Here is a 27,078-nt window from a genome sequence, read left to right as displayed (position 1 = left end):
CTCGGCACGATGGCTATAATAATTTCGAACCGTGTAAGCAACGTAATTAGGACAAAAATACATCACATTTAAGGTGCTAACAGAACAAACTGGAAATGATAATACCCAGGGGTAAATTAAATCTTACTTTAGTCGGACATGGGAAAAACTGCTTTGGGCTTTCTCCTTTCTGCACCTCTTCTCGTGGATGGTTTCAGCTTGGGAGAGGGCGATCTTCTCACAACCTCTGGTGAGGGAGTTGGCGGGACGGTGAGGGAGAACGTCTCCTCGAGATGTGGCGTGATGATGAGGGAGGACGTCTCCTCGAGATGTGGCGTGATGGTGAGGGAGAACGTCTCCTCGAGATGTGGTGTGGTGGTGAGGGAGAACGTCTCCTCGAGATGTGGCGTGATGGTGAGGGAGAACGTCTCCTCGAGATGTGGCGTGATGGTGAGGGAGGACGTCTCCTCGAGATGTGGCGTGATGGTGAGGGAGGACGTCTCCTCGAGATGTGGCGTGGTGAGGGAGAACGTCTCCTTGAGATGTGGCGTGATGGTGAGGGAGAACGTCTCCTTGAGATGTGGCGTGATGGTGATCGAGGGAGGACGTCTCCTCGAGATGTGGCGTGATGGTGAGGGAGAACTTCTCCTCGAGATGTGTCGTGATGGTGAGGGAGGACGTCTCCTCGAGATGTGGCGTGATGGTGAGGGAGAACGTCTCCTCGAGATGTGGCGTGATGGTGAGGGAGGACGTCTCCTGGAGATGTGGCGTGATGGTGAGGGAGGGCGTCTCCTCGAGATGTGGCGTGGTGAGGGAGAACGTCCCCTTGAGATGTGGCGTGATGGTGAGGGAGAACGTCTCCTCGAGATGTGGCGTGATGGTGAGGGAGGACGTCTCCTCGAGATGTGGCGTGATGGTGAGGGAGAACGTCTCCTCGAGATGTGGCGTGATGGTGAGGGAGAACGTCTCCTCGAGATGTGGCGTGATGGTGAGGGAGAACGTCTCCTCGAGATGTGGCGTGATGGTGAGGGAGGACGTCTCCTCGAGATGTGGCGTGATGGTGAGGGAGGACGTCTCCTCGAGATGTGGCGTGATGGTGAGGGAGGACGTCTCCTCGAGATGTGGCGTGATGGTGAGGGAGAACGTCTCCTCGAGATGTGGCGTGATGGTGAGGGAGAACGTCTCCTCGAGATGTGGCGTGATGGTGAGGGAGAACGTCTCCTCGAGATGTGGCGTGATGGTGAGGGAGGACGTCTCCTCGAGATGTGGCGTGATGGTGAGGGAGGGCGTCTCCTCGAGATGTGGCGTGATGGTGAGGGAGGACGTCTCCTCGAGATGTGGCGTGGTGAGGGAGAACGTCCCCTTGAGATGTGGCGTGATGGTGAGGGAGAACGTCTCCTGGAGATGTGGCGTGATGGTGAGGGAGGACGTCTCCTCGAGATGTGGCGTGGTGAGGGAGAACGTCCCCTTGAGATGTGGCGTGATGGTGAGGGAGAACGTCTCCTTGAGATGTGGCGTGATGGTGAGGGAGGACGTCTCCTCGAGATGTGGCGTGGTGAGGGAGAACGTCTCCTCGAGATGTGGCGTGATGGTGAGGGAGGACGTCTCCTCGAGATGTGGTGTGGTGGTGAGGGAGAACGTCTCCTCGAGATGTGGCGTGATGGTGAGGGAGAACGTCTCCTCGAGATGTGGCGTGATGGTGAGGGAGAACGTCTCCTCGAGATGTGGCGTGATGGTGAGGGAGGACGTCTCCTCGAGATGTGGCGTGATGGTGAGGGAGGACGTCTCCTCGAGATGTGGCGTGATGGTGATGGGGAAAGTGGATGGCTCGTCAAACCTTCCCAACGATATGTACTGGGTGGCCTTTCTTCATCAGAACTTCTGGGTGATGGTTGATCAGTGAAAGGTGGTATATTTCCTGTAAACAAAATTAAATTTCTTTATCAGATCATTACTGATGTCAATGGTGGAAATACTTAATCTTGAAAATTTGCAAAATACAAATGTTTAGTATATAAAAACCCACAAAGTAAACTTATCTAAATATTAAATACCATACATGACTTGCTAATTTGAAATATGCAAGCACAATAAGGGTATTTTTGCAGACACGTGTTCAAATACGAGCTTCATCCTATAAATACAGCAAACATTTTTAATCCACTAGACCTTATGATTCTCTAACTATTGGGCAATAGGACCAATGCCATAAATGTGCCGTTACAGTTTTAGGTGTGATGGCACTAATAATTTGGAACCCTGAGTATGTTTCAAATCGGTAAAGGAGCACCTTTAGAATACAGTACCATTGCGAGAATCCTTCGGACGTGAACTCGCGACCTTCGGATTGTTAGCCCGACAGCTAACCGACTGAGCTACGTCCAAACTGTGAAACTAAGTGCAAATTTACCTCGTCATGCCTATGACGTTACGGAACTGAACGAAAAGGGTCGAATAGGTGACGGACACTTACGAGGATTACGTTCATAGGGTATTGTCACGTGTTTGAAAAGTGTGTGGTACTGTATTCTAAAGGTAAGCCGGAAAGTGAAACATCTTTGATAAGCTGGGATTGTACGACATTGCCATAGAATCGAAACAGGATTGAACATGATGAATACCTAAAGAAGAGTGTGGGTTACCAGAAAGGACAAATATCTCTAAGAATACGTTTCGCTTCTGGAAATGTAGTACAATGAGCTGTAATGAGATATTTAGGCCTAGTTTATTCTTACCACAGTGGGACCGCCTCCGTGGCCTAGTGGTAGAGCGTCCGCCCGGAAAGCGGAAGGTCCGGGGTTCGATCCCCGGCAGCGTCATTCCAAAAGACGTTAAAAGATGGTACTTGTTGTTACCCTGTCTGGCGCTCGGCATTAAGGGGCTAAAACAAGGACTGGTCGGCTCGGAGTCAGCATACTGTGTCTGAGTGGGGTATTCATGTTAAACTGCGGCATGGTATCTCAGTGTGCTAGCACTATATATCGGCATCAGTCCGGACTAGTACAAGCAGCCACACAAACACACACACGTACATGCACGTCGCTATATAAGTGCAATAATCTTGGACGCGACGTTAAACCCCTTTTCACCTTACCTCTCGTCGGTTGCTGCGTAGATGGTTCGGAGCTTGTTTCCTCCTCATCCCCATACCTTGACTTCATCTTGAAGTTAGGGAAATTGGCTGGCGTAGATGAATCGGACTCGTAGACCATGTCTGGTCCAGAATCGATTATTTACAGACCGCCGTCATATAGCTGGAATATTGCTGAGTGCGGCGTTAAACGACAAACAAACAAACAAAATTTTCCCACCGAGAACCTGGGAAAAGATTACTCCAATAGTTAATTGTTCAGTGGATATCCTATATACAATTTGTCGTGTATAGTGTTTAGTTATCCTTTTCAAAGTAGGAAATTTTATGTTTTGAAGCATTCGGAGAAAAATATCCCGTCTCTAACTCGAAGAGAATTCCAATCTCATTAAAACATGGTGGTAATGAAAGCCATGCTGAATTTCAGTCACCAAACAAATTCTGTTATCCATACACCCTTGCCTGAAACATAATCACCACAGATGTTGCGTGTGTGTGAACTCTTTGGAAAAACCTCTTGTGAAGACTTTCACTCCGAGAACAAACATATACATGTCGTCAACAGTATACATACATACATGTATACATCCACCAAAACACCAAAACAATTTTGTATGTATCACTGCTAACCCATAACCACCATACACCTGAAGTTGTTTCGTCCCCTTTCATCCAAACACTCTCAATGCCCTGTTGGTTTCCGGGTTAGAATAGGTCCCCAGTTACCTATGGTGGTCGTACAGTCGACTAAATGGATCGGGTGGTCAGACTCGAATACTTGGTACATTGCGTGTCAGCGTACTTCGACGTCGTGATCTCAGTGATCTCGATCACTTGATTGTCTGGTCCAGATTCGATTATGTACGGGCCGCCGTTATACAACTGCAATATTGCTGAGTGTGGCGTTAATCAACAACAATCAGCCAACCAACCAACCAAGCTCCAGTTATTGACATCATGAGCATCGATCCACGCAATTGAGATGCGATGACATGCATCAACAAAGTCAGCGAGCCTGACCACCCTATGCCGTTTGACGGCTCTTACGACAACCATAGTCATCTTTTAAGGCACGCATGGGTTGCTGAAGACATATTCTAACGCGGATCTTCACGGGTTGTACCCATGTGGGGAATGGAACCCAGACTGCGGCGTGACGTGCAAACGCTTTAACCGCCTAAAGGCTACCCCAACGCCTCAAGTCAACTCATAAACGACAATTTCCACACCGGGTCGTCCAGAAACAAAGTGTGAGCGCTTGTTGTGCCACGTAGTTGCTCCATCGCTGCGTTGCATTCCAAATATATACTGAGGAACAAAGGAAACAAGAGTTTGCTACTAACGTGGCTATATCCCCCGCCCCTGTTGCAGAATTTATGACATAATTAAATCTAAACAAACCCTAACCTTTTTAAACCGAGGTGGGACTTGTCATGTATATTGTAACAAAAGAAGAGTTTGGAACCTAAGTCCATCTTGTTGCCATGGAAACATAAAGAATTAAAATTTCTAAAATTTCTAAATAGCAAAAGGCACCAGCTCAACAACTTGACAGACCTGCAAAGTTTTATGAAAACATATTGAACGGTTTCTGAGTTATGCTCCGGAAACGAAACGTGACGGACGGACGTATGGACGGACGGACGGACGGAACCCATTTTTATATCCCCCGCCAACTTTGTTGGGCGGGGAATAATAATACATCTCAGTGGATTTTATCATATCTTTGATTTTCAATTAAAGATATCTTAAGTTAGCGATATCATACCCCAAAAGATTTGTCAGCACTCACACAATGCCCCAACATGGTTTTATTTTTTTTAAAATGATTTGATTTCGAACTTTTAAAAATTAAAAGAATTAATTCACATAATACACAACTGTTGATGGGTATCTAAGATATCTTATCTTGCAAAATCAATAAATTTGCTCTTTTCGGCATATATTTATCACATTTAAAAAATGTTAGGAGTCATGTTGTTGCAAGTTCATTTCCAACCCAAGTCTGCATTGAACCAATATATTTTTACACAAATTATCCAGCCACAGATTACATTTCACAAACTGTTGCAGGAATGAGTGATGGTTAAGAAGACATTATCAAATTTAACAACAATTGTTTCAATTTTCCTTTACATAAAAAAACAAACTCGGTATTTTTTTCTTTTGACCCTCAGTCAATATCTTTTTTGCTCGTGTGGTACTTTATACATATTGTTCATAATTCTTTAATATTTTTTTATTCATAATCGTCACAATGATTAAACTGCATTTAGTTAAGGCGCTTGTCAACATATGCTTGACTATCCACTGTATTGTATCTCCATTCTGTTATGATGAATACTGCTGAAAAATTACCATTTATTATTTAAAAAGCATGTGCGAAATTTGGGACTCACAAAATCAAAGCCATATTACGGAGAGGAGCGTCAAAATCGGCTCTACATGGTGTATCCATGTGGTGAACTGGTGTCACGAGTCAACACTTTAACCTCGCTGGACAAACTCCACCGCCAATGTCTTTGTCGGTTAAGATTATTTATATAAACAAATGTCAAATCAGGTTAGAAGTGTTGTACATTTCATGCAGGTGTTCACCAGAATAGTCACGTGACGGCATGGTTACGAGTTAAGCCAATCGGGAAACACTTCCGTTGCACGAGTTTTTCATGCGCGTAAACCAGACTCCATGGATCGAAGCAGACGACGCTAACTTTATCGAGTGTACCGGTGCTTGTTAAATTAATTTAACAAGCTGTTTAGAATTCATTTAAAATCGAGATTACAATGGAAAATTTCTCATGTTTATTAACAGCTACGGTGAACGCTGCTTTTCGGGGGGGGGGGGGGGGGGGGGGGGGGGGGGTGTATGTCATGTGCATTATGAAGACTTTCCTGCCCTGCCGTATGTTTTCACTCTGGAGAGGACGTTGAACAGAACGACAAGGTAAGTGCAGCAATATGTAATTAAACAATCTGTTGGTGAACTTATAATTATGATAAAGTATAATTGCTTGGCTGTAACGATTCACAGATGATGTGATGTTATATTCGATACAAAACAGCATATGTCATGGGGACCAGGCCTCTTGGAGCGTTTCTCAGTCAGTGTTTGTGTCTGTGTGTGTGTGTGTGTGGAATGGGGTGGGGCTGGGGGTTGGGGTGGGGGGCATTGTCCCATGTCGTCAATGAATTTAAAGCATATTATTGAATGTAAGCAAACAGCATATACATAGAAACTACTTTTTCTAAATTCTGTTTCGCAGCAAATACTCTGTATGTCTGCATATGTTGGCCAATGTGTGGAGGCGTTGGACAATACTCTCCTTGTGAAATATTGTTGAAAAGAATAATTCGGTGTGTGTGTGTGTAGTACTACTCCCACGGGCCTGTGTACACCTTGAGAAACAATTGCGATTGTTATTTTTATCATAGGAAAAACAAGAGAGTTACAGCCACTATTATTTCAACTGACATCGTAGTTCCGTATTTGTAATACTATCACTAATGATCCAAAATGCGAAATAAACTTTATCCTAAACTAGGATTTTCAATATATTTACCTTACCTCAAAGAAACTGATAAATGATATACGAGCATAATTGTGTTGAAGAAGCCGTTACGACGGCAACGAAACTGTTTTCTGTTGTTGACATCACTGGTGTTGTCTGGAGAAACCATGTTGTTAAAATGTTCGTTCGTCACATGTGTGGTCCAGACTCGATTATTTGCAGACCGCCGTCATATAGCTGTAAAATTGCTGAGTGCGGCGTTAAACAATAAACAAACACACAAATGTGTGAATGACAAATAATTATAATGGCGTAGTTGGTAAAGTTGAAAACACCAACGACATAGGTATAAGAACATGAATGGCCGTTTTAACCATCCATTCCCCGCAGCTCTATCTTGTCCAGTTCCGCCGTGAAAGGTTTAATAACAGCAAAACATGCTATTTTCTTTGTTAAATCTGCAAGCTGTTGATTTACTGTCAATAAAACTTAGTATTTATTGCAACAAAAACGAGTTTAGCTCCGCCGATTCAGCAGTCTTACTCCGACGAGGTTAGTCGTTTGGTCCGCTGTAAATAGGTGTCATGTTTTCATTCAGCACTATATTTTTATCAACAAATGCTCACAAGGTAAGACTTTGCTAAACCCTTGCACCCATTGGCCGACATCTACATACATACAAAGATTTTAGAAACCGAATTTAAATTCAATAACATTTTATATATTTATGTTTAGAATAAATAATATGCTTTTTAGTTTTGTCTTTTGACGTATTTTCTCACGTGCTATAATTCATATTGGGTATTGCACGTTTTCTTCCTCTAGTTTATATAATTAACTCCCTTGGACCCAGTCTATTGGGTATATTCAAACGACTGAGTAGGCATTATTGGAAAAATAATTATGCTTGAAATGGTGTTTCAAGTAACGTCTGTGTTTGATCGATATCTGCTCATGTGCAGCCACGCGTGTCACATAAACTCTCAACAGCGATGCATGTATGGAGACTGGATTTTTTCAGCTACAGATGCAAAAGCAGCTATTTTAGGAAAAGTTGAGCTTAAAATATATATTTTTAAATTGTTGTGTCAGACAATTTAGTTTTTTTCCAAAAAGTTTGAAGCCTAATTACATTTTTCAAATCAATTCTGGGTCGTTTGTTTTCGATAATGTTAGGTTTAGAGACCAGCGCCAACTGTAGCCATGTTTAGTTGTGGTTCCCTCCCCTTTGCAGTAGAACCCGGCCGTTATAGTAGACCACCATTTCTTTTAAATGGGTCCCGTGAAGACCCGGGGTAGAATAAGTCTTCAGCAACCCATTCTTGCCGTAAAAGGCGATTGTGCTTGTCGTAAGAGGCGACTAACGGGATCGGGTGGTCAGACTTGGTTGAAGCATGTCATCATCCCAATTGCGTGGATCGATGCTCGATTATGTACAGACCGCCGTCATAAAGCTGGAATATTGCTGAGTGCGGCGTAAAACAACCAACCAACCAAATCTTATAAATGATATAATTTGCACAAATCGTTTTAGTATATGTAATGTTCCCACTGTTGAAGATGAGAAGCACTTTTTTCTATTTCATGTCCTTTTTGTTCTGACTTAAGAAATGAACTTTTGTCACATATAAATAATATGGTACCGAAGTTTAACAATCTTTACATTGTGAAAAGTTAATATACATTATACATAATGATAGTTTAGTATAATTATTATCAAGAACATTGCTATTCATGTACAAGAATATAACATTATAACATCTTTACACGCAGCTATTAATCTTTATATTTTTCTTTATGTGATTGTACAGTTCTATTTATATAATACCGTGGCACTATTTTATACATCACAATGAAATTTTACCATGAATTTGTGCATATTATATATATCGTGACACGTAAATAATAAATATATCTCTCTCTCGGTCTCATTCTCTCAAAAGCAAAACAAAGTAAACAAAGACTAATACTAGCTGTACAAACAATGTGTAACATTAAAACTATGAATTATAGAATAGAAAGATTATAAAATAAAATGTATCAGTTAAGCTGGTATTAATATAATACACCTATAAATAACGAAAAAGGAGATCAATCATTGTTGCTGTTGCGCAAAAAACGTTTGGCTGGGAGGCGGGGTAAGGCGGCTGCTGATGGCAGTGCTAACCTAGATCAGTTGGTTGTATAATCTAGTTGGATAGATTCATAGATAGGTGAGGTGAAATGGGGTTTAAACGTCGCGTTCAATATTATTACACGTATGTAGCGACGTGCATGCACGTATGTGTGTGTGTGTGTGTGTGTGTGTGTGTGTGTGTGTGTGTGGCTACCTGCGTGTGTGTCCGGACTAATGCCGATTTTATAGTGCTAGCCCACTGAGTTACCACGACGCAGTTTAACATGAATACCCCCACTCAGCCAAAGTATACTGACTCCGAGCCTTGTTTAGGCCCTTAATGCCGAGCGCCAGACAGGATAAATTTTAAGTTCCATCTTTTAACGTATTTTGATATAACGCGGCCGGTGATCGAACCCCCGACTTTCCGCTCTCCTGGCAAACGCTCTACCATATGAACGAATATCACAATATGTGGAGATAATTTCCATCCCGATCCGAAATGGAGAAATGTTGTTTTGGCAATTGGTTGGTTTGGAGTTTTGTTTTGTCATAGATTAATCTAAAATGTTTGCTGTATATTTTGATGAAATTTGAAATTGCCGAGAATACTGCCGATGCATTAAATGGTCTAAAGAGTAAAGCTAGATTGTTTTTATATATTGATATAGAGCTCGAACAGAAGTTTGTTAGTGATCCTGATATAAAGATCAGTTGTCAAGGTCCTCGGTTGTTTTTTTAAAGTTGCAATGGCCTTATGAATCCTTGAACTTATTTTGTCTGAATGAGTCGAGTTAGAGAAATTGTGCCATTTAGCAATACGTCGAGTGTAAAGGGATTGATGACCAAAAGATTTACAATTTGGAATAGCAATTTTGCAATTTTGCAATTTGCTGCTATTTAATATTAATCTCAGCATGGCTGCTTGGGAGATGTTCCCGTGTTTCTTCAGGTAAACAATTAACTTACTTGCCTTTACATGTGTTTGTGACGGGAGCCACCGGTGGTGCAATATACAGTACGCTCACCTTTTCGCGAACACCTGGTATCTTTGCTATTCTGGAGTAATTCACAAACACATATTCATATAAAGTCGGAATCACACAATCGACTCTGCTAAAATTTTCATTGAACATGGTAAGGGTGTTGTACTAATGTGGATGCCAGGATGTTGCTGTCACTGCTAGTACTTGCTACGGCCGATTATATCATGACATAATGTGAATAAATGAATGATAATGAGTGCGTCTTTTAATGTTTTAGCTCCAGCTCAGATGCTTGAAATCATGATAAGTTCATCTCAAATGTTTTATCTTCAGTTGTGACATATGATCCCACTTCCTACAAAAACGAGTTATTTTTTTTTAATGTATTTGTTCCATTAGACGCGCCACCTACTGTTGAAATGAGATGTACTTTTAATGTTTAAGCTCAAGTTGGGATCCATCTAGATCTCTCAGACGGCGCAAATACAGACATTAACTTTTATTTTTATATATATATATATATATATATATATATATATATATATATATATATTCTCATTTCGTTTCATTTCAGCTTTACAATATACATTTAAAATAATAATCATAAGTGAAGCACTTTCATAGGTTGATCGCTGTTGCCGGATATTTTTACGTATGGAATAATTTGACCAGTCACCGTCGAGGCTCCCGCCCTTCTGATCGAGAAAACTTTATGTTGACATGTAATAGTCAAACTACAACAAATATAACTTTGATCGAGTCAAAGTATGACATTTATGATATATAGATATCCATTCTCTGTCAAACAGTTCGTTTCAGGGGGTCAATACCGGTAATTTGACCATGGTTGCTGTAAATAACGGTCAGTTGTGCGATCAACCGATCACTTCACAAACGATTTCGTCGAAATTAATGAAAACAAAAGTGAATTATTTTTTTAATACAAATAATGAAATAGGTTAAAAACATAAGTTCAGATAAACAATGAACCGTTTTATAACCAGACAGTATAATTACATAATTAATTTGCGTACTTCAGTACGGCTTTCTTGACATGGTATTTCCAGTGTAACGTGCTCACGGTAATGTCTTTGAATTGGGGGGGAAAAAACATCACAAATTATGATGGCGTATATTTTATATTGCGCACCCCTCTCTAGACAGCTGTGTATTTTTTTTAAAGTGTGCAGGTTAGAAACAAAGAACAGTATGCAAGATAATTTCTAGCCTAAAATATCGTTTATCTCTCGCACGTTCTTAGAAATAATAAGTATGCACGCCACTCATATTATTAATAGACGGCAAACTTGGCAACTGTCTGTTAAAGAAATAGACATAAATTTTAAAAGAAATATAATTATATTCATTATTTCTGTTGTAAGCAAATTAGTGAAGATGACTGGATGGCGGGTACTATGAACTTATCAACTATCAGATCCAAATTCTTGACTGGTGATTGAGTTGAACAATAAGTTCAGAAATTAAAAATTAAACTTTCAAGGGAAAAGTAGGAATAATGAGTGAGTGAGTGAGTATGGTTTTACGCCGCTTTTAGCAATATTCCAGCAATATCACGGCGGGGGACACCAGAAATGGGCTTCACACATTGTACCCATGTTGGGAATCGAACCCGGGTCTTCGGCGTGACGAGCTAGGCCACTAGGCTACCCGACCGCCCCCAAAAGTAGGAATATGTTCAATGCTGTGAATATGAACAAGTTATGAATTAACTTCAGTCAGCACAATATTATGCAAAACCGCTGAATATATTTGTTAATTTTTACTAAATAGAGGTTAATTGCAGAAAATGGTAATAATAACCAAGAAAATGAAACTTTATAAAAATTATAAGGGGAAGTGAAAACATCGCAGGACGATACAAAATAATATCTACTTGCCTGCAGGACAAGTTATGTTTAAAAAAATGTTCTTGCCCTGAGTTGGTATTTTAATGAGGCGCCCCATTTCATATTATAATGAGTCTGTCTTTTTTAGCTCCAGCTAAGACGCATTACTTTCTATAATAATGAGTTGGTCTCTCTAATGTTTCATCACCAGTTGTGACGCGCCCCTTCATATGCTGAGTTGGTCTCTGGTGTTTCAGCTCCAAATATAATGCGCTACTTCATATAATGACTTGGTCTCAAACGTTCCAGCTCCTGTTGTGATGCGCTACTTCATATAATGACTTGGTCTCAAACGTTCCAGCTCCTGTTGTGATGCGCTACTTCATATAATGACTTCTATGAGGAGTTAGTCTTTAAATGTTTCAGATCCAGTTGAGATGCGACACTTCTATAAGGAGTTAGTCTTTAAATGTTTCAGATCTATTTGAGATGCGACACTTCTATATGGAGTTAGTCTTTAAATATTTCAGATCCAGTTGAGACGCGCCACTTCTATAAGGAGTTAGTCTTTAAATGTTTCAGATCCGGTTGAGACTCGCCACTTCAATAAGGAGTTGGTCTTTAATGTTTCAGCTCTGGTTTAGCTATCTCCAGTTGCAATGCGTTGTTCTCTAATATTTTAGCTCCTGTGAGATGCGCCACCTCCTAGTTTAATGTGAAGCTCTCAAATGATTGAGTTGAGATGCGCCAGATCCTATTACGATTATTATTATTTGTTGGTAGTTTAATGTTTGAGTTCCATTTGAGACGCGCAACTTAGACGAAGCAGAATATTTTCCTGTCCAATCATCTTTTCAGTATTATGATTTAAACTCGTCGCTTCTTTAACTCCATATAGTTTCTGTAGTCACGGTGACTTTGACTGAATGTAAACATGTCCTTCTACAATTGTAGGTTATACCCAGACGACCAAGGTGCCTGGACATGGGTCACACATTGCAACTGTCCGTGGTCACGTGGGCTCCATTCTGAGAAAGCTATGCTATGCTGGACTTTCTCTGTGAAGAATGTGGTCAGTAGATATAGGGGTGTATTTTGCTGGTCAGAATGTTCCGAGTAGTAGGGAAAGTATAACCTTCCGCATTCATGGTGAAGTGTAAGAATGAGTTGCGGGTGCTGTCCACACCCAATGATACCCCAGTTACCGTAGAAAGGCAGTTGTAGTGTCAGCTGAGGTCGTCTGGAAGTCTGATCCCTTTTGCACATATATTGAGAGTTATTACAAAGCTCTAAGCTTCTGGTTAAGACGCGCCACTTCAAAAAGGAGTTAGTCTTTAAATGTTTCAGATCCCGTTGAGACAAGCCACTTTTTTGAGGAGTTGGTCTTTAAATGTTTCAGATCCGATTGAGACATAAGGAGTTAGTCTTTAATGTTTCAGATCCAGCTGAGATGCGACACTTCTATAAAGAGTTAGTCTTTAATGTTTCAGATCCGGTAGAGATGCGACACTTCTATAAAGAGTTTGTCTTTAAATGTTTCAGATCCGGTAGAGATGCGACACTTCTAAAAGGAGTTTGTCTTTAAATGTTTCAGATCCGGTAGAGATGCGACACTTCTATGAGGAGTTAGTCTTTAAAAGTTTCAGATCCGGTGGAGATGCAACAATTCTATAAAGAGTTTGTCTTTAAATGTTTCAGATCCGGTTGAGATGCGACACTTCTATAAAGAGTTTGTCTTTAAATGTTTCAGATCCGGTGGAGATGCGACACTTCTATAAAGAGTTTGTCTTTTAAATGTTTCAGATCCGGTGGAGATGCGACACTTCTATAAAGAGTTTGTCTTTAAATCTTTCAGATCCGGTTGAGATGCGACACTTCTATAAAGAGTTTGTCTTTAAATGCTTCAGATCCGGTTGAGATGCGACACTTCTATAAAAAGTTTGTCTTTAAATGTTTCACATCCGGTAGAGATGCGACACTTCTATAAAGAGTTTGTCTTTAAATGTTTCAGATCCGGTAGAGATGCGACACTTCTATAAAGAGTTTGTCTTTTAAATGTTTTAGATCCTGTTGAGATGCGACACTTCTCTATGGAGTTAGTCTTAAAAATGTTTCAGTTTCAGTTGAGACGGGCCATTTCTCATTGTAATGGTCTTACCTTCCGTATTCATGGTCAAGTGAAAGAATGAGTTGCAGGTGTTCCAAATGATAGAGGGTGCCCACCCACCACATGTGGCATCCGGCATCCGGTATCCGGCATACCACTTAATTATGCCTTGGCATCCAATTTAAGAACTCTTTGATTGTTATCCACGTACACAGCTGGTACTAGTAAATTAGATTTTCATATAAAATGCATGACCATGCGATCTTATGAGCTTAGGGTTATATATTTTATATATTTTTGTCACTCTTTGCATCATTAACAATATTACGAAAATACAATTTCAACATGGACATACCGGCATCCGCGTACCAGGTAAACATTTCGTGCTTAAGGCACTGCGATATCCAGTGTACCAAAAGTGGGGTTGGTACCCCCATGATAACCCAGTTACTGTACAAAGGCAGGGGTGGCGTCAGCTGCTGTCATCAGGAAGCATGATTTCGATCGTGTGTTTAAATAGCAATAGATAAGGAAGCTGCAATTTCGGTTGGCCTATCAATGTTGCACAATAGTCCATGGAGAAACAGCGAACACTCATTATTGAGCTTGCACAATCTTCTCTCCTAAATAATCTAATGTCACGTGTGACACCCGGACGCCGAATATCCATGTTTTCCTCCTGACTCAAAAGACCTTTCTGTGTATCCGTCTCTAGGTTTGAGAGGTTTAAAACAATTTTGGTACCCCTACCAGAAGACAAAACAAAAATAAAACAAATATGTCTTCAGTAAATTTACGAAACTGTTTACCACAGGTGTGCACGGGATATGAATGTTTAGAATTTAGATCCAATCTAAACATTTATTTTATTGATTTCGTATTTCGCGCAATTTCGGTTTCTGTAAGGAAGACGTTTCATATGTGCTTTTAGCGGTACGTTTCTGTATAGGTCACACGACATTCGTCACAACTCGTCACTCTCCGTAACCTGCTATCATGTTGGCTATAACAGTTTCAACATGCCAGTTATTCCATTCATACTTGACAGTAAATGGTGTATTTTCTAATCGTATGGTACCCTTTACATCATCTATGAGATATAAGATTAGAGGCATATGATTAGTCTCGACGCTGTTGACTACTGATATTTTGTTTTTGTAACAGAAAAGTTCAACCGATCACACTACATCCTTGTTAACTGATAAAAGTTAAAGAACCACCACTGTCTCCGACAACACGCCCATTGCATATTTACATTCTAAATATGTTAGAAAATATTCAAGTAAATTTCCGAATGATTTTAACCCAACTATCACTTGATTATCGGTATATTGATAAAGGCACAGACTCATCTTGAAATTATTTTTTTTGTACACTTCATTATGTACAGAAACAGGAGGCTGATTTCCACAGCTGACTCGGGCGTTAAAGTCCCCGTATAACTGAATATGACAGTCTGCACCATAGCTGGGTTATCATACATCCACTGCTCTAAACGTTCTAGGGGCGGTTGGGTAGCCTTATGGCTAAAGCGTTCGTTCGTCATGCCGAAGACCATGGTTTGATTCCCCACATACATACAGTGTGTGAACCACATTTCTGGTGTCCATCGGATATTGCTGGAATATTACTAAAAGCGGCGTAAAACCATAGCCGGTCACTCACTCACTCACTCACTCACTCTTAAAACGTTCTTATTACATATAGGTTAACTTGCAACACTATTATATATTGACACATAATGAGGATCATATGCTACGATCTTTAGCTGTATCTATACACAAAGTTTGTAAAATTCATCTCTCAGACAGTATAAAGATTTTAAAAAACCTTGAAAGATAATTAATCTATTTATAGACGAGCGCTTTCAGCTTCAACGAGCCTCTTTAGGCCATACATAACATACTATCCGTCACGATCCGACTACATTTAAGGTTCTACTACACCAAATCAGAACCAGTTGGGACAGTGCGGTTTTCGTAGCCTTCGTTTTCGTAGCCTTCAGTGCAGATCGAGAGATATCTGCAGGCTGTGATTGGAGGATATTCTGTAAGATTGTTATGTCTTTCAAATGTACATCCATCCAGTTATTAAAACTGACCATGTTTTTCTATATTTAGTACTGTCTTTTTCAACATGATGACTTATGCTGAATGTGACCACAGCTATTTTCAAGTAGGTGACATTTGGTGCGAAACTGGGGGTGGTGTGTTTAGCTTCCTGTACTCGGAAAAGGAGCTGGCTAAGCTAGTCATTTTTTATTTTTTTTATTGCTGCTCTAAGGCCAAACTGTGCACACACGTACAGGTAATAGCTGTTGAATGCTTAGTTATTTAAAAAAAATATATAACGTTACTATAGAAGTCTATGGGAAAACATTTGGTTGTGTGTAACCTTAACATCTGGTGCTCATAAAGAAAAATGTACAGATGACCTTAAAGCGCCATTGACCTAGTTCGAGATGCACGCACTGCTTAATATAACCGCTTGCAGTCATCCGGTTTGTAACCACGGGCGGGTACACTCTCTCCTACCCCAGCGTTTTTTGCGGTCATCCCTGTACTTCTGCCACAGACAAGAGAGTCTGTAGACACATTAAGAGAAACATAGGTCGTGAAATGGTTAACTTCCTTTGAGAAAATATTCTAGAACTTGGTTATTTACGTTTGTTAACAAAGCCTTCCATTAGCCGGTCCTGCTCAGATCATGCAGATTTCAGATTGCTGAAACCCAGCAGCAAAGAAAAGTATCTGACATTCACGTTGTAAACTGTGGCACCTTTGGCCATTTCGCCACGAAAACTGGGTAGCTGCTGACCATACATCATTCAGACTCATAATGATAAATGGTGTGATTTTATCATTCCTGGCTGACTAGATGTACCACGTAGGTTCAACGTGTGAATCCCATCATTGGTGTCCATCGACGTGAAATACACACAATACAAGAGTAACACTTGAAGGCCTGTGCATTCATTCTCCATTAACACGACCCTTAATAACCTACGCTTACCCTGTACACTACTGCTTTTAGCTACTTACGAGCTCGTATATGTTTCATGTGATACAAACACAACCATTAGTTGAACCAATACATTGTTAGATGTATAAAATTAGAATGAATTATTTAGAAATTTGTTAAAGAAATGAAAGCTATCGTTAACAGACCAGCATAAAATACTGACAGAAACTGTTAAAGAAAACTAAATGTATCAAATATTATAGGTCTTAAATTACCTAAATGGGTAACGTACAAATATTCTGATTATGTAACCTGTAAGAGTTAGTAAGTTACTTCCACAACATTTAATCAGTTGAAGCTATGTTATATCTGGCACGTAGTGGGTACTCAGCTACATGTCTTTACATTAGTTGATAAGATTGTCATTCTTCCTTTTTTCTTAACACCTTAAATCTTTGAATTTTAAAGCTTGTGTGTTGTTTAACGCTTTGGCCGCCGTATAAATATCTAGCCCGTACACAAACTGTCGACTTCCTTGGAACATAAGTTCCACATTGACAAGGCAAAATAATAACAGCTCGTCATTTATGGATTTAATATCGCTTCTTGCCGTTTGTTATTCTCTTGAAAATATTCTGTAATATACTTTTTTTGTTACTTGACCAGCGTGTATTCTCTCGCTCGTAGATTTCAAGAATATTTTTGGTGTAAGTTGATTTTGTATGTAATCATATCCAAATGTATAATAAAGAATTTCCGTGATCCTAGATATTTTTTTGTTACTTTTGTATGATTTTGCAAACACGAAACTACTTTTTAAGTCACAAGTACAAGGGGTGATGAAACGTCCCTGTGTGTTAGGAAGAGAGAATTTACGTTTCAAAGCTTTACATTTGTACTGAAATAATTTAATTTTTCGATAAACAACTGCACAAAAGTATGTAATAAATAGATGTTCCATATGTCTCGTGAAATATCATATTTCTCTCATCTCGTGACAGGGCGCAGAAAATCTCTCCTTTCCCTGTCACTCGATAAGAGAAACAAAATATTTCACTCGACACATGAAATATCCTCTATGTATATATATTTCTGTGTGAAAGACTCAGTTTTCTGAAGTTGAGAAAAGTGAGATTTTCACTCGGTGAACATAACACTCGATATTTCATTGCAGTGAACATGACACTGACGGAACTATTGTTATGCAAGAATTACCTCTCCTTAAATTGTCCCCCTTTATCGTAAGTTTCAAGCCCGTACACAAACTGTTGGCATCCTTTTTACGTTAGTTCCACAAAGGCAAGAAAAAATAATGACTGATGGTCATTTATGGAGTTAATATTACTTACATGCATTGTCGTTTTAAACTCTCGAAAATTTCACGTTTTACTCGTCAATTCGTTTTTTTTTCTTTACCATAGTGTATTCTTTCGCTTCCAACACCGTTGATAATTTTGTTTATTTTGTTTAAGATTGTGCAAACACGGAACTACTTTTTAAGTCTCAAATACAAGGGGTGGTGGGCCGTCCCTGTGTGTTCTGTAGGGAGAATTTACGTTTCAAGGTTTTACATTTCAAATGAACTAATTTAATTTTCCGGTAGACACCTGCACAAAAAGTATATAATAAATAGGATATTTCATATTTCTCGTGAAATATCATGCTTCTCTCATCTCGTGACGGTGGAAAATATCCCCTTTGCCCCGCCACGAGATGAGAGAGGCATGATATCTCACACGACAGATCTCCTTGGAGATATAGTTGCAATGGAACTGCCTCACATCACAAATCTCCGCCGTATAGCTGGTTATTCCATAGCGGCCATGCTGCCGTGTTCTATTTGTAACAGTTTTGTTAAAAGTATGTGGGGGGACATAGGGGTTTATGGGTAATTGTGTAGGAAATATGTCCACTTCTAACTTTACCTACAATTGTCTGTAACATTCAGTTTTGGTATATGTGTTTTTCACATCCCGTTATGTTCTTAGCTGTTCAGTTCTTTTTTTTACGAATCCCCATAATTCAGAGTTTCGTCCTTTGGGCACACCAGGAACCTATGTTTGTTGGTTCGAATCCCGGTTCGCCCCGATTATGTTTCCAGGTTTGTCAGCTCGTGGGTTTTACGTAAGTGGTAAAAGTCTGAGATCTCCATCACTTCGGGCTTACCTCCCACATTAAGCTCATTAGCCATGATATAACTCACTCACTCACTCCAACGCAGGTCATGAATTTATGAAGTACGGGAATTAGCGACATGCATTTCTATTTTTCAAAACATTTGTTAATAACATTGTCCCATTTGGTCTAGCAGTTCTTAAAATTCTCGATATTTTGTTGGATGTTTAGCTTATTTTTTTATTTAAACCCTGAAATGCATCACAGGCTAATTGTGCATTTCTATCTTTAAACAATTGTTTATAACATGCCATTTTCTACTTGTAGTCTACTAGTTTACTAGTTCTTGAAAGTCTCGATATGTTGTAACATGTGTTCGGTGGTCAGTAATATTTTCATTTTATCACAAGCGGAATGCGGCTTGACCTAGTTTGGGCCTGAAGATGCTACTGCGCTCATGTATTGTTCAGTATGTAAAGGGAGGTAATCGCATAGAAGTCAAAAACATTGTTTAAGATGAAAAACAGGAAATGAAGAAAAGATTTGATGCGAAGCATCAACACGGTTTCAAACTCTTTGTTCGTCAAATTATATTTACAATAAAACAATTTCCCCCAAATATTTAATCAAAACAGGCATGTTGAAAACAATAGGAACAATTTTGGTTTAAATTCATTACCGGTAAGCGGAGTTTTAAACTATTTTCAACTCTTGTTGATATTTGATTTCAAAAGACTCTCGGGTGAAATTCTGATTTTTGTCTTGTAATTTACGAAAGTTTCGATTCTATACTAGGGCATTGCTGTCTACAACAAAATTCATTTGAAGAATCACATATAAAGTCACTATTCATTTTCAGAATTTATTTCAGACAGTGGTTGTTAGAAGGGTAACGCTATTTTTCAGGGCATTATCATCTGCAGAAGCCCGGGGTCTTCCATTAACTGCCCGACTAAGGAGGGCAGTTGAAAAGACCGAGGGCTTCTGCAAATGATAATGCCCTAAAAAATAGCGTTACCGTTATTATAGCTAAAATGGATAGAATTTGTTATCAAATAAAAAGAACGAGTTTCATAAAATTGGTTTTACACGGGAGCGAGTTTAGTTTTTTATTTATTACTTGCCATTTGTAACGTTTTTAGAATTATACTGTGGAGTCTGAGTAGTGAGTGAGTGTGACACCTACACGATCCACGGCATAATCTAATTGAGTTTAACAGAATACTATTTCAAACACGTCAAAAGTTTAAACGTATGAATGTAATACTATACAACGGTCCACCTTTAGAATTCAGGTGTCCGTTCCACAAAATTATCATAGCGCTAAGGTTATCGCAATTCACATACTTTAACTTAGACTTACGACTACAATACGATCGTCTTTTGGAACGGGGCCTTGCACCTCAAAGTTTACAATAACGTCACAATACCCGATGACGTAATTTGTGGAATTTTGTTGCAAGATCCATCGGCGAAACAATGCCATGTGACGTCATTAGCAACAAGGTTGCTGGGGTCATCGAGTGTGCATAAGCTTCTCTCAGTGATCTTTCATCTCCACACGCAATGTTGTTGAATAAGCCAAGGAATATTGAGAGCTTTCAATATTTGTTCGTGAAACGTGTTCCGAGAGTACATAAGCACGCGTTTTGGTATTACACAATGTGTAACGTAGCTATATGTTTATTTAACTGGGGATCTCTTCACGGGCAAGTAATAAACAACAATATGGGTTTAGAAACATGTACTGCAATCAATAAGAATGTCACTGACCCACTTTTACAAATATGGAAACGTCATAGAACAAACCAGATGACGTCACTATTGAACTTTGCGTCACCTATCCCTATTCCTATGACGCCACCTAAAAACGGGCGTGATAATGGCCCGTCGTCAAGCAACATGAGGGCATTATCAAGTTACAGTGGGCGGCTATTTCTGATAACATGCGGGCAGTTTAATGATAATTCTATCCATTTTAGCTATAATGTCTGTTAGTGTGATTGGCATATCTTCAGATGGCTGGCGATCTCGGGGTGGTTGTTGGTGTAAGCATAAACAAGAACGTCATAGATCTGAGGGTCGTGCCGCTTCAGCCACGCTCGCGCATGCGCCTCAGTGTCACAATAATAGCCATGCCCACATCTGGAACGAAATGAATTGAAAACATTATTCATAATGAAAATTGTCCCCCTCCCCCTTCCTGTAAAGTCTGCAACCTTGAGATCATTTGGGTAATAAATTCACACGGGACATCTTGTCTACAACACCTAAAATTAACAATGAAACCCCATTTCCGGAACAAACCGTAGCCGCATCCAGGGTAGGCCTATAACGTCTATGGTATACTATACATATTTCGGTCTAGACCTAGACTAAAACAAGGTGCCCGTCTAGACCTAGACTGAAACAAGGTGCCCGTCTAGACCTAGACAGAAACAAGACTCCAATCTAGACCTTGTCTGAAAAAGGTTGCCCGACCATGCAGCATAGTCCCTCTCCAAACAAGTTTGACTTAATCTGCTCTTATGAAAATACGTCCTTTTTATAAAATCCGAATATAAAACTATTTAGATTCACTTGTTCATGCCGGCTGCACTGGTTTGCTGGTTGACGTTGAAGAAGGCGGTAGACGCTTCCGCGAAGTATTCTTTGTAGTTTGTCATAGCATAGGCCGAGTGTGTCCACAGGTGGGCAGCCTTAGCGTGGTTGTAGGCGGCGATGACCTGGACGAGAAGTGACGGACATTGAGGAAATGTTACCATGTTTCAGTTGTCTGACAAAACACATGTTAGATTTAATTGTCAGTTAATCGTTTGAAAACAATAATCCCGAAAAAGCTGGAAAAAATTATTTGCCTTCAGGTTCAATTCCCAAAAGTAATCGTTCTATTTAAGGGTTCGATGTTCAACTTAATAATAAGTTGTGGGTCGAAATAAGAATATTGGCGCCGCCTTTAATTTTTTAAAACAAAATTGTATGACTTGAAGAGCTGCCACGCCGAAGACCCGGGTTCGATTCCCCACATAGGTACAATGTGTGAAGCCCATTATCCGGTGTCCCCCGCCGTGATATTGCTGGAATGTTGCTAAAAGCGGCGTAAAACCATACTCACTCTCTCACTTGAAGAGCTGACTTATACTATTTTCAATCAAACAGAAATCCCCGAGGTAGAAACATGTAAACATGTTAGGAAAATACGATATTAAAATGTTCAGTAGTTTTGAAGAAGCGCTGTTAGTCCAGTGCCAACGGACGGATGGACGGACGCAGCTAACAACCCAATCTGCACACTACATTTTGTCGGGCAGGAGAGGTGTTATCGTTACCACTGATGTTACCCCATGTATTATACGTGTTACCCGTCTCCTCCGTCCTTCTCCTGCAGGTAACAGACACAAGTGTTGATTACTAATATGAAACTCAAGTTACACACCTTTTGAATACGTGCGGAATCAAGGCCATATTTCTGAACGCCGTGCCCAAACTCATGGACCAGGATGTTTTCTCTGTGATGGTGCGGATCTTGGGGAGTGCACAGGACGTTGTCGTCCAGGACGATGGCCCTTCCGGTCCCATCAACCCCTCCGAGCGACTCCCACTTCCGTCCGTCAGACGTGCAGGTGTGAGAGCAGTGGCCAGCGCATGTCCCTGCAGTGTGAGCCAACATTGATTGCAAGGTCAGCTGTATTCTCGTACCACAGAGCCCAGGGTATGATAGTCACACACCAGGGCCGCGTGCCACAAAGCGATCTTAGCGCTACGACTATCGTAAGCCAGTGTTAAAGTATGGGAGTTTCGATCGCCTTAGCGTTAAGATAATGTTTCAGTGTAGCAGTGTGACACTTTTATCATTATGATAGTCGGGCACAACTGTGCACTGTTTAATATACATAACATCTCTTAGTGAGTTTGTACTTGACAAACATTATACCATTTTGCCATAAAATTGATTCGGTATTACTTATATTTATACGGTATAGCTTGGTCCGGTAGCCCAGTGGTCAAATGTTACCTTTTCACGCCGAAGGACCGGGTTCGATTCCCTACGTTGGTAAAATGTGTGAAGCCAATTTCTAATGTGATATTGTTGGATTGTAGCAAAAAGCGGCATAAAACCCTACTCACTCATAGAATTGGCATTAGAATTCGAATGTCGGACATGTATATAGTACCTTTACAGTCGGGTGTATCTTTTAGATGATAGAATTCGGGGTAGATCGTAATCTTCTCTGCCTTTGTAAAAACTCCAACTGAGGACTTCCCGGCGAGTCTTGAGAACACCTCTGTCGGCATGTGACGGGACTGTAGGCTGATGATCAGTGCAGCCTGCCAGCACAAAGAATGGACGTAATAACAACAAAACAACAACAACAACAACCAACTACAACATAAAACAAGCAACGAACAACAACAAACATAAACAAAGAACACAACAAACAACGAACAAAATCAAACAATATACAACAATAAACAACGAACAACAACAACATACAACACACAACATACAACCAACAAAATAAACATCCAACAACAAAAACACTAACAAACAACGTCCCAATACCCTCACTGTTCCCTAAATCGCTTATATTTTCCAGTCATAATGGGAGGGCGTGGTTTGATTAACGTGGAGACTCTTTATGATAGAATTGTATTGTGCACTATTGCACACATTTATTTGTCTGATGATCCTCTGTGAAGCATGTCAAGGGATGATGAACAAGGCATTCCACTGTTTTCTTAAACGAGCCAAGGATGTGGAACATTATCTCAATGTCAATGTTAATTTTGTTGATGGTTCTGTACTGCTGGACGGTACAGAAATGAGTGTCAACCAAGCGAAGTGCCATATCAAATCGGCCCAGATATTTGTTACATATGACCACTTTCTAAATGGCATTGTGTATTCATAGTTCCATAGTTACTCATACACTTGTCAGAGGGGTACACAAAGTACGTGATCAAGACTACCAGTTGTCGGACTTTCATTTTTGTGGAAGCCGAGATGGCAGAGTGGGATAGATCGCTGACTGTGTGTGCTGACGATAAGGTGTGTGGGTTCGAGTCCCGGATGGGATTCAACCCACAAAAATACTAGAATCTCTACTTTACTAAGAAAGTGTTATTCTAAATATAACGCGTGTTGCATTTGACCGTTTTCTAAATGTAATTGTGTATTAAATAGAATATACAAGAACCAGGTATCAATAATGAGTGTTCAATCATAGATCGAGTGACAGGTATCTGGAGTGACACCTCACAGCAAAGGGGAACAGAGAACAGGTAATTCCGACCACCATGTGCGGGAACACGCACAGACCTCACCTCATATACTGCACTGTCCGAACAGTGTGGACTACCTGCAATTTCAATCCAGTGACCAGAGGATTGTTTAGAGTCCTTGATGACCCCGCCTTCACCGACATACTTGACCTTGAACCCTGCCGGAAGTGCTACACGAGGTGAAGGAAGGCGCTCCAGAAATGTGTAGTCCTCTGAACTAAAACGTAACATGGAAGACGTCAATCAAGTTAATAAATACGTTACAGAAAATGTAGATTAAATTAACACCAGAAAAAACAAACTATATTTTCTTCTCTAATGTACACACTCCGTAGGGTTATCGATGCATAAATTTGAAAAAAAACACCCGTCCTTCTTGAGCAAAGGGGAAAAAATATGTTTTGTCTCACCTGAGTCTCGGTAAACCTTGCGTCAAAGTACCTATATGAGAAAATGAAAAAAAAATATAAATGCATTCATATTTTCATAACATTTCGTCAGTATTCAACAACCAATTATGTATTAATGTGTATGCGTAAGCGATTGACACCTTATATCTTAATGGACGTGGAAAAGTAAAGTAAAAGTGTTGAAATATATCTTTCTCAGTCTTAATTCTAATCCGTCCAACTTTCAAATTGTGACCGACCATGCAAGTACGACGACCATGTTAACCACGATCTAAAGAAAAGCAGGCATTTACCAGCAACGGTGGCGAGAAGCACACAAACAATCAGCAACCTGCAACAGACAACGAAACCATTAGCAGAGAAGGTTAAAGTGTCACAGTAATGTTACACAAATATATCAAAGTGACATAGTGTAGTTACACACATATCAACGTGTCACGGTGTTGTTCGACACATATCAAAGTGTCACAGTGTTGTTCGACACATATCAAAGTGTCACATTGTTTTACACACATATAAAAGTGTAACTGTGTTGTTCGACACATATCAAAGTGTCAGAGTGTTTTACACACATATCAAAGTGTAACGGTGTTGTTACACACATATCAAAGTGTCACAGTGTTCTTACACATATCAAAGTGTCACAGTGTTCTTACACACATATCAAATTGTCACGGTGCTGTTCCACACATATCAAAGTGTCACAGTGTTGTTACACACATATCAAAGTGTCACGGTGTTACACACATATCAAGTGTCACAGTGTTGTTAGACACATATCAAAGTGTCACGTTGTTGTTCCACACATATGTTAAAGTGGAATGATGTTCTCAAACGTGTGGTTATGTGTTTTACGTGTATGTTAAAGTATAACAGCGACCTTACACTTATATAAAAGCGTAACAGTGTTCACATATGTGTGGTAAAGTGTAACACTGTTTCTACGTGTATGTTAAAGTATAACAGCGACCTTGCACTTATATAAACGTGTAACAGTGTTTAATGTTTAATGTATATGTAACAGTGGAGATAAGATAGACAGATATATTTTTCGTTTGTTGTTTGACGCTGCACTCAGCAACATTCCAGCTATATGACGGCGGTCTGTAAATACTCGAGACTGGACCAGACAAGCCAGTGATTGACATTATGAGCATCGGTCCATGCAAATGGGAAACCGTGACATCAACCAAGTCATCGAGCCTGACCACCCAATCCTGTTAGTCGCCTCATACGACAAGCGTAGTCGCCTTTTACGGCAAGCATGGGTTGCTGAAGACCTATTCTATCCCGGATCTTCACGGGTGGGAGGGATAGATAGATAGATAGATAGATAGATAGATAGATAGATAGATAGATAGATAGATAGATAGATAGATAGATAGATAGATAGATAGATAGATAGATAGATAGATAGATAGATAGATAGATAGATAGATAGATAGATAGATAGATAGATAGGTGAAATTTACTTGAGACTGAACGCTTAAGCATGTTTCTTCCCAGCGTGTCTTCGTGAAACATCTCCAAAGTATTTCATCACATTATGTCATAAAGCATTTACCAGTAAAACGTCTTTTAATTAACATGCAATTATGTCAAAAGCTAATGTCATGACACATAACCAAACATACTGTGCATCCTTTCACTGACAAAAAAAGACATTTTTGAGATGAGTATTTACCATTCCATGCTGAACGACTCCGGCAGATCTGTCTATCTTGATAATCAGCGCTGATTAACACACCTTTCACGTGACTTGTAGATAACGTCAATGTTTTGTTTTTATCAAAATGGCACTGGGCGTTGTCGATTAGTGTCATACTCTTGCAACAGATGTGCCATCTGTTCATCCACGTTCCATTTAAAACAAACTTGTGTGGTTTCCGTCGAAGGGAAAGTTCCCAGCATGCAGTGCTTGTCTGTGTGCCTACTGAGGAGCATCACCTGGTCAGGTGACCGGAATGATGTTGTGGTGTCTTCCCGACGGTGTTGGCCGCCGCTCATGTTGCAGTCACTGACTTCCCTGGTCAACATTCCATTTCTGATAGGCCGCCATTATACAATTCATGGTCGAATTCTTTATTCTTATGGAACCACAAACGGTGGCACAAAGGCGTATTTTACCGACAAATGTATGTTCAAACAAAAGTGATCATTCAGACCGGAAGAGTAAATTTACGTATTATTTCTTATTCTATATATATTATACAACTACTTTGTACAACGAACATGGCAGAAATGAAGAATTTGAAGTTTTGTCTACAAATACTTATATATACTGAGTCAAATTAAAAACTTCACATTTTAGAAAGTAATATGACATACAACGGACAAATGTATCAGGGAAGGTAATTTTTAATCATAATGGTCCAAAGAAGGATTTTAATTAACGGTTGTAACCATAATTTGTTCCAAGCACCTACGGTATTCGGTAATAACATCAACAGTTTAAATCACAAGTCCCAAACACGAGAATCTGATAGCACACAAGTTCAGTAGCGTGTATGCCACCATGTGCGTTGACAACTGCCAAACAACGCCTCCGCATGGACCTTGTAATGCTATTAACACATGATTGGGAAGACGACGCCATTGTTGCTTCAAAATGGTGCCAAGATCTTGCAAATTCTGCGGTTGGTTCTGGAGAGTGCGCAGACTTCTGCCAAGA

At 40.1% G+C, this 27,078-nt stretch overlaps 1 protein-coding gene across 1 annotated transcript; it reads right to left on the bottom strand.

Annotated features, from left to right (window-relative positions):
- Positions 1–20,367: 20,367 nt before the first annotated feature.
- On the bottom strand, positions 20,368–26,190 carry LOC124152978. The gene is made up of 8 exons (XM_046526070.2): positions 26,092–26,190; positions 24,701–24,738; positions 24,408–24,438; positions 24,040–24,214; positions 22,890–23,043; positions 22,151–22,365; positions 21,295–21,440; positions 20,368–20,859 (listed from the first exon to the last, which is right to left on the bottom strand). Exons 1-8 carry the CDS (start codon positions 26,097–26,099, stop codon positions 20,709–20,711), a joined length of 918 nt encoding a protein of 305 aa, XP_046382026.1. The 5' UTR covers positions 26,100–26,190; the 3' UTR covers positions 20,368–20,708.
- Between the last annotated feature and the right edge of the window lie 888 nt (positions 26,191–27,078).

Source organism: Haliotis rufescens, unplaced genomic scaffold, assembly GCF_023055435.1.
Source record: "Haliotis rufescens isolate VD_foot unplaced genomic scaffold, xgHalRufe1.0.p SCAF_16, whole genome shotgun sequence".
Lineage (NCBI taxonomy): Eukaryota > Metazoa > Mollusca > Gastropoda > Lepetellida > Haliotidae > Haliotis > Haliotis rufescens.
Note: the sequence above shows the minus strand (reverse complement) of the source record. Positions and strands in the feature narration are given on the sequence as shown.

Coding starts and splice junctions, on each gene's coding strand:
- LOC124152978 (XM_046526070.2), bottom strand. Junction 24,215..24,407: donor CAAGGTTTACCGAGACTCAG/GTGAGACAAAAC, acceptor GTTACGTTTTAG/TTCAGAGGACTACACATTTC. Junction 21,441..22,150: donor ATTCCGCACGTATTCAAAAG/GTGTGTAACTTG, acceptor CTTCTCGTCCAG/GTCATCGCCGCCTACAACCA.